Source organism: Vicia villosa, unplaced genomic scaffold (assembly GCF_029867415.1).
Source record: "Vicia villosa cultivar HV-30 ecotype Madison, WI unplaced genomic scaffold, Vvil1.0 ctg.002028F_1_1, whole genome shotgun sequence".
NCBI lineage: Eukaryota > Viridiplantae > Streptophyta > Magnoliopsida > Fabales > Fabaceae > Vicia > Vicia villosa.
Window position 1 is genome coordinate 42,945 of NW_026705817.1, and position 9,558 is coordinate 52,502.

At 41.8% G+C, this 9,558-nt stretch overlaps 1 protein-coding gene across 1 annotated transcript; it reads left to right on the forward strand.

The window, feature by feature from the left end:
- The first annotated feature begins 263 nt into the window (after positions 1–263).
- On the forward strand, positions 264–5,770 carry LOC131637554 (uncharacterized). Its single transcript, XM_058908154.1, has 3 exons — positions 264–645; positions 3,948–4,912; positions 5,057–5,770. Exons 1-3 carry the CDS (start codon positions 264–266, stop codon positions 5,768–5,770), a joined length of 2,061 nt encoding a protein of 686 aa, XP_058764137.1.
- Positions 5,771–9,558: the final 3,788 nt, after the last annotated feature.

Genomic DNA, 9,558 nt, shown 5'->3' on the forward strand with positions numbered 1-9,558 from the left:
GAACGGTCCCATGAGACCTTCTAGCACATACCCATGGGAAGGGTAGGCTCCCCGAGCCATTACGTCGAACTTATGAACCTAGGGCCTATGTGATTATATGCTAAATATATGATATTATTGTTATTATTATTTTTGTTGTTTTGTATATATTTGTTTGCATGCATCATTACATCATATGCATATTTTTTTATCATGTCTTATCCATAGGTAAAAAAAAAGAAGAAAAATAAAAATAATAATGCTTTTGGTGAATATTCAGGAAAATGAGTGATAAGAAGCCCATTGTCCACCTTGCTGTCTCGGTACCTGATATCAAAAAACTGAGGATAATCAGAGATAAAATGTCATCAAATGGTTTGAACAGGTTTGTGAGCCGTTATGGTGATATTCTGGATTTGCTCAAGGTTAAGGTTCAAGAAGAAGCCATCACCGCTTTGATTCAGTTCTATGATCCTCCGCTTAGGTGTTTCACGTTTCAGGATTTTCAGTTGGCTCCTACTTTGGAAGAGATGGATACTATGCTTGGGTTCTCGAAGATTAAAAAAGAATTTTATAAAGGTGCTGGGAAAAAAGTTGAGATTTCTGATTTGGCCAAAGCCTTAGAGGTGCCCGCTGCGGATTTAGAACCCAATTATAAAATTGATGGTAATGTACATGGGATTCGGAGAACTTATTTAGAAGCTCAAGCTATGTCTTATGCTCAAAGGAAACAATGGGACATTTGTGGACATTTTTTAGCTCTTTTAATTTTTGGTGTTATTTTGTTGCCAAAGAAGGCGGAATATGTTGATCATGCTGCTATTCACGCTTTTACCTCCTTCAGGAATTCAAATGAGGATCCAACTCCCACCATCCTTGCTAATATTTATTATACCATCCATGATCGGTATGAAAAGAAAAGAGGAATGATATTCTGTTGTGTTCATTTATTGTACTCTTGGTTGACTTCGCATCTCTACAAAGCCAACTATTTGATCAAAGATTTGACTAGGCATGAATGGTCTCAGAAATTAAGGACTCTTAAGGCGGATTCTATCTTTTGGTTCGCAAGAAAATTAAACTCCGAAAGGATTATTTAAAAATGTGGAGAGTTCAATAATTTGCCTTTAATGGGAACTTTAGGTTGTATTAATTATAACCCCGTGCTAGCATTGCGCCAATTGGGTCATTCTATGGATTGTGAGCCTTCCGAACAACAAGTCGAAGGATTAATTTTGCATGATAATGGGAAAGGTAATCCTAGGACATTAAAGAAAATAATTCAAGCTTGGAAGCATGTTCAAACAAAGAATTTTGGGCCAAAGAATGTCATTGCTAAGGAACCTTACACAAGATGGGTTCAAGAGAGAGTTGGAAAGATTTTGCTTCCTTTTGGTGTGGATCCCACATACAAGCCCGATTCTCCTGATCCTGTTTCTATATCCATCGAAGAGATAGAAGGAATCAAGGCTGCCCTAGAGGCGTCCCGTAAGGAAAAGGAAAAATTAGAGCTTGACATACATCGACTTTCCAACGAAAAGAGCCAACTACGTCTCGATCTTAAAGATAAGAGCCAAGAGCTTCAAGCCGCTAAGGAAGAAAATGATAGACAAAGCAATAAAAGAAAGCGTGCAACCGAAGGAGTCCTAAGTGCTAACTTTGATTTAATCGCACATAATGAAAGGTTGGAACAAGCAAGTATAGAAATTGCAAGGTGGAGGAGGCGTTATGAAAAGGCTTCCCATGATAAAGCAGAATCCGAGAAAAATCTAGAAGCTGTGGTTTTTGAGTTAACTGATAGAACTAAAGATCAAGAGGTAGAAATAAGGCATCTCAAATTTGATCTTCAAGAAGCCCGCAATTCTGAACAAGAGGAACACACAAGGAGATTGACTACGGAAGAAGCACTTTTACAGTGCACCGGGGAGTACAACAGAGCACTTCAAGCCATGGCCTCGCTTAGGCAAGTATTCATAAGGCAAAGGGAGATATATGAGGCTGCAAGGGATGAAGGGGATTATTGGAAAAGGCAATACACAATTGTTTCCACGGCTAATGAGCATGTGAGCATGGTTCCCAAGATGCTTGAAGAATATGAGAAATGTCGTGAAAATTATGATAAGCTAGTCTATTTGTGCAATGATTTAATCCTAGACATTCCGAAGAGTTTGGAAAGAGCGGAGTCTTCCCCCATCATCCTTCCCGAAGCGGTGAAAGAATTTATGGAGCTTTGTAGAGACATGGTGGACAAATTCAAGGAGGACATTCATAGGCGTTCTTAGTCATTTATAGTTTTTACTTTAAATTTTGGAAGTTTAATTTCTTTTGATGTTTATTTCCTTTTTACAATATGAAAAATTTAAATTGTATTTCTTTGCAAGTTTTTTTTTCGAATTAATAAAGTGTGTTTATTTCCGTATTATTCATCTTCTTTGCAATTATTCACCAAAAGGGTTATAAAAAAAAGGATTCTACTACAAAAATAATAGAAAAAATATAAAAAAAAATTTTTACTATGTGGATAAGACATGAGCATAACATAAACATAACATTCATAGCATGCATATCATATTTATTTTCAAAGCATTAAAAAGAAATTATCTTTATCTCCAGTCACGCCATTGGAGAAGACAATCAAGCAACCATACCACCATACCAAACCCGTGCTCAGAAGAAGAAAGCTATGGAACAACTAGAGCAGAATCAAGCCGCCCTTCGCGAAGAAGTGACACAGTTGAAAGGCACTGTGGACGAGATTAAGGGAGGAATGGCTCAGATGTTGAGTTTCATGAAGGACATTAGAGATGAGCAGGAAAGGGCTAGGGAAGCTCGGAATCAGTATGAGGAAATACCGAATGATGGCAACCCGCTGCTAGGATTTGTTCGAGGCTTTGACCCCCACAAGTCAAATGCCCACTCCTCTAAGAGAGTTATCAGAACCCATGAAGAGGGAGAAGCTTCCCATGAAGGATTCATCCCCACCACTCAGAAAGAGGGGGCACCTCGCACTGTTCACATCCCTGCTAACAATCCACCTAAAGATGAGGACTACGTGGATTTACAATATGGGGAAGCGGACGAAACAAATCAGGAACCCCAGCATAAGCAAACCCAATCTGATTCTGAAGAAAGTGCTAGAAACAGCGGACAAATCAATGCGCTAGAAGAAAGGCTGAAAGCAATAGAAGGATATGACGCCTTTGATGTGGATACCTATGAAATGAGCTTGGTTCCGGATTTGACTATTCCTCATAAGTTCAAGATACCCAACTTTGAGAAATACAAAGGACTTACATGCCCAAGAAGTCATTTACACATGTACGTCAGGAAGATGGCTGTTTATGCCAATGACCAAAAGCTAATGATGCATTTCTTCCAAGACAGTCTAAGTGGGGCATCTGTTGAATGGTACATGCAATTGGAAAAGACACATATCCAAAGCTGGAACGACCTTGCTAATACGTTCCTAAAGCAGTACAAGTACAATCTGGACATGACACCCAATCGGATGCAATTACAAAATTTGTCCCAAAAGAAGGAAGAATCATTCAAGGAATACGCCCAAAGATGGAGAGAAATGGCGTCCCGAGTCCAACCTCCGTTGCTGGAAAAGGAGCTGGTTGACATGTTTATGAGAACTTTACAAGGACCATACTACGATAAGATGATCGGCAGTGTATCCTCAGGATTCTCAGATCTAGTGGTCATCGGAGAAAGAATTGAGGACGGAATCAAAGATGGGAAGATACAAGGAGCATCATCTAACTCTTATCACTCAAAGAGGCCCACCTCAACCTTCGCTAAAAAGAAAGAAGGGGAGACCAACGCAGTGGTGCACCAGGAATCGAGACCTCCTATGTCGTTCCCACCTCAACAAAACAGGTTCCAAGGTCCTCCAAGGAAATTCGATCCTTTGCCCACCTCCAGAAGCGAAATACTAAAATATTTGGTAAATGAGCAATTAGTAGAACTAAGACCTATGCCACCTCCGATTCCTGGAAAAGCTACACCCAACTTCAAACCTAATGAAAGGTGTGAATTTCACGCCAATTCTCCTGGACACACATTAGAAAAATGCTGGGCTTTCAGACACAAAGTTCAAGACCTAATCGAGTCTGGGGCAATTGCTTTCGACAAACCTAATGTGAAGACAAATCCCATGCCTCGTCACGATGGCACAGTCAATGCGATCGAGGTCGTCACTGAGCAAGAGTTAGTTCAACAACGGAGTTCCCCTATAGATGCCCTTAAGAGGTATCTACTCGCAAGGGGGTTCATCCTAGAACATAACAAGGCTTTTAAGGACACCCTGCAGAGACTCGTGGACCAAGGAGTAATTCAGTTGAAAGAACATTCCAAGGAGGAGTATGTGGCCATGCTGGAGAGGAATGAGCCATTGATAATACCTAGTCCAGGGGCAAGAAAGACATTGATCATCCCCTGCGCCAAAGCACCATTGCTGATACCCACACAAGTACACACTAGGATCATCCCTGTCAGAGATCCATATCCGGCGGACAAAATGAAAGCGGTCCCTTGGGAATATGATTCTGGCACTAATACGGATGTGACAAACATCGTTGGGCCTAGGGGCATGACTCGTAGTGGTCGCATATTCAATACTACGAAACCAAATGAGAACTTAGCACAAGCAAGTAATCAATCTACTGTGGTCCCGACTGAAGAAGGCATACCCAAGGATAAAGAGATCACCAACAAAGATGCTGAAGAGTTCTTGGCATTAATCAAGAAAAGTGATTATAGAGTGGTAGACCAGTTACACCAAACTCCATCTAAAATATCACTCCTCTCGCTACTAGTGCACTCGGAGAAACATCGAGACGCCTTGCTGAAAATCCTTAATGCCGCCCACGTAACTAAAGATATCATTGTAAATCAATTTGATGGAATGGTGGCTAATCTTACTGCTGGGGCATGTTTAAGCTTCAATGATCATAAGTTACCCCCACAAGGGAAAGAACATAACAAAGCCTTGCATATCTCCATACAATGTGGGAAAGCTCATCTATCCAGAGTTCTGATTGACACAGGGTCATCATTAAACGTGATGCCAAAGGCCACTCTTGACAAGATAGCCTTGGAGAGTCTGGTAGTTAGACCAAGTCGTCTAGTAGTCAAGGCCTTCGATGGATCACAAAGTCCGGTATTTGGAGAAGTAGACCTCCCTGTAGTAGTTGGTCCCCATACGTTCTGCATCAATTTCCAAGTAATGGAGATTGAACCTGCTTATACCTGCTTATTGGGACGTCCCTGGATTCATGCTGCTGGGGCAGTTACCTCTACTCTGCATCAAAAAGTAAAATTTGTGGATGGGAACTCTATAGTGACCGTCAATGGGGAGGAGGATATATTTGTTAGCAATCTGGACTCATACCGATACATCGAGGTTGGAGAAAGGGCGTTGGAAACCTCATTCCAAGCACTAGAGATAGCAACCGCTGTCACACTACCGGTAGAGAAGATACGAAGGGCGGTGGCATCCTGGAGAGACCTGCAAGACCTGAAAATGGAAGGCTGGGGCAAAGTGCCAGAAATTCAAGAGAAGAGAGATCGTCTGGGGTTAGGATGTCAACCAACAAAGAAGGCTGCAAAGGAAGAGCAACGATTCCCTCCGATCACGCAAACTTTTGTCACAGGAGGATATGAGCATGTATCCATGATATCTAGCATGGAAGGTACATCCAATTTCATCCGAATGATCAGACCAGGAGAACAACTCCAAAATTGGACAAGCTTGGAGATACCAGAGATAGTTTATATTTCAAAGTAATTTGTTTTGTCGTGTGTTTTATTTCTCTTTTCAATTAAATAAAAAAAAACAATGTCGCTCATGCCTCGCCCGAAGCATAGAGTTGGTCTGTAAGGGCCCCATTTTATTTTCAAAGTTTGAGTTTATTAATAAAATTGTCGTTTGCATTTGGTATTGAAAACACCGTCTCGTTCCTGCATTTACTTTCCTAAAAATGACAATTAACATTCTTGCATAAAACAAAAGCACGATCATAATTGCATACTAAAAACAAAACATAAACATGTGCAGATCAACTTCTAACATCACCGATAATAATACTGCTGAAACTCAATATAAACTCGAGGCTCTCGCTAATCAGTCTGAGGAAGGGGATGAGGAAGACGACGGACTTCCGGAAGAATTGTCAAGACTAATGGACAGAGAATCCAAAAGCATGCTCCCTCCTCAAGAAGCCATTGAAATCATAAACTTGGGCACCGATAAAGAACCCAAAGAAATCAAGATTGGGGCAACACTAAATGAGGACATAAAAGCAACGCTAGTCAAACTTCTCCATGACTATGTAGAAATATTCGCTTGGTCATACCGCGACATGCCTGGCTTGGATACAGACATCGTCGTACATAGGCTACCACTCAAAGAGGGTTGCACACCTGTCAGACAAAAGCGCAGAAGAGTTCGACCCGACATGGATAATAAAATCCGAGAAGAGGTACTCAAGCAGTTCGACGCAGGTTTCCTTGCCGTAGTTGAATATCCACCGTGGATCGCCAATATAGTGCCAGTTCCTAAGAAGGATGGGAAGGTGCGCATGTGTGTTGATTACAGAGATCTGAACAAGGTAAGCCCAAAGGACGACTTTCCACTGCCACACATAGACATACTAGTGGACAATACCGCACAAGCTTCAGTATTTTCATTCATGGATGGATTCTCTGGGTATAATCAAATCAAAATGGCTCCCGAAGACATGGAGAAAACCACCTTCATGACATCTTGGGGTACCTTCTGTTACAAGGTGATGCCTTTTGAAACGCTGGGGCAACGTATCAACGAGCTATGGTCACGCTGTTCCATGATATGATCCACAAGGAAGTCGAAGTATATGTGGACGACATGATCGCTAAGTCTTGTACTGAAGAGGAACACATTACGCACCTGCAAAAGTTATTCGAACGCTTAAAGAAGTTCAAGCTAAGGTTGAACCCGAACAAGTGTACGTTTGGTGTGAGATCAGGAAAGTTGTTGGGATTCATAGTAAGCCAACAATGCATAGAGGTAGATCCTGACAAAGTGAAGGCCATACAAGAAATGCCCGTTCCAAGAACAGAAAAAGAGGTTCGTGGTTTCTTAGGTCGTTTGAATTACATCTCAAGGTTCATCTCGCACTTAACTGCTACATGCGAGCCCATATTCAAATTACTAAGAAAAGATCAACCAATCAAGTGGAACGACGATTGTCAAGTAGCTTTCGAAACCATAAAGCGTTATTTACAAGAGCCACCGATACTCGTGCCTCCCGTATCAGGAAGACCTTTGATCATGTACCTCACCGTCCTCGAAAGATCTATGGGATGCGTACTGGGGCAACAAGACGAAACTGGCAGGAAAGAAAACTCTATTTACTATCTCAGCAAGAAATTCACCAATTGCGAATCTCGATATTCACCGTTGGAAAAGACATGTTGCGCCCTAGCATGGGCCTCCAAACGTCTAAGGCAATATATGCTGAACCATTCCACATGGTTAATATCGAGGATGGATCCTCTGAAATATGTGTTCGAAAAACAGGCTCTCACAGGAAGAATCGCTAGATGGAAAATGCTACTATCAAAATATGACATTCAATACGTCACTCAAAAAGCAATAAAAGGGAGTGTGTTGGCAGAACATCTAGCTCATCAGCCCATCGAAGAATATCAGTCTATGAAGTTCGACTTCCCTGATGAGGACATTATGCTAGTAAGAGACTATGAAATACCTGGACCCGATGAAGGACCCAAACCAGGATTGGTGTGGACCCTTACGTTCGATGGAGCCTCAAACGCACTAGGACATGGCATAGGGACAGTCTTAACATCTTCTAACAATTGTCACATACCTTTCACTGCGAGATTATGTTTCGACTGTACCAACAATATTGCAGAATACGAAGCGTGCATATTGGGGTTAGAAGCTGCGATCGATCTAAGGATTAAATTACCCGAGGTATATGGGGATTCAGCATTGGTAATCCACCAAGTCAATAAAGAATGGGATACGCGAGATGCAAAGCTAATCCCATACCGAGACCTCATACTGGAACTAATGGCTGAGTTTGAGACCATCACTTTTAATCACATCCCGAGGGAGGAAAATCAAATGGCCGACGCGTTGGCAACACTCTCCTCTATGTTTAAAGTAACCTGGCCAAATCACGAACCTCAGATAACAATCAGACACTTTGACGAGCCAGCCTATTGCCTTACGATCGAGGAGCAACCCGATAACAAGCCCTGGTACCATGATATTAGGAAATACTTGGAGAAACAAGAATACCCAGAGAACGCCTCTGCAATTGACAAAAAGACACTAAGGAGGTTGGCATCTAAGTTCTTCCTAAATGGTAATGTCCTATACAAGCGAAACTACGATTCGGTGTTACTAAGATGTGTGGATAAGAATGAGGCCAAGGAGATCATCAAGGAGGTCCATGAAGGAACCTTTGGAACACATGCAAACGGACATTCAATGGCAAAAAAAATATTAAGAGCAGGGTACTACTGGTTAACAATGGAGGCTGATTGCTTCCAATATGCAAGGACATGTCACAAATGCCAAATATACGCCGACAAAGTACATGTACCGCCAAATCCATTGAATGTGCTGAGTTCACCATGGCCGTTTGCGATGTGGGGGATTGATATGATAGGAATGATCAAACCTAAGGCCTCTAATGGACACCGATTCATATTGGTTGCCATTGACTATTTCACCAAGTGGGTCGAGGCTGCTTCCTACACTAATGTAACAAGGCAAGTGGTTACCCGGTTCATCAAACATAACCTCATATGCCGATATGGGATTCCAAGTAGAATCATCACTGACAATGGGTCGAACTTGAACAATAATATGATGAAGGAGTTGTGCGAAGAATTCAAAATTAAACACCATAATTCTTCACCATATAGGCCTAAGATGAATGGCGCTGTTGAAGCCGCAAATAAAAATATCAAAAAAATAATACAAAAGATGGTAAAGACGTATAAGGATTGGCACGAAATGCTTCCCTTCGCCTTACACGGTTACAGAACTTCAGTGCGCATATCCACAGAAGCAACCCCTTTCTCTTTGGTCTATGGTATGGAAGCAATACTTCCCATCGAAGTAGAGATTCCCTCTTTAAGAGTCCTAGCGGATACAAAGTTAGAAGAATCGGAATGGGTAAAAACCCGTTTTGATCAGCTGAATCTCATTGAAGAAAAGCGACTGACAGCTTTGTGTCACGGACAACTCTATCAGAAAAGGATGAAAAAGGCGTTCGATAAAAAGGTCCGTCCTCGAACTTACAAAGAAGGAGATCTCGTCCTCAAGAAGATCTTACTACCCCGACTCGATGCCCGAGGAAAATGGACACCTAACTATGAAGGTCCATATGTCGTCAAAACAGTATTCTCAGGAGGAGCACTTGTCCTCACCACCATGGATGGAGATGAGTTGTCGCATCCAATCAATTCAGATGCAGTCAAGAAGTACTACACATAGCAGGGGCAAGATTCCAAACCAAGATCCAAGATGATTCATAAAGGATAAAAAGTCGTGCAATC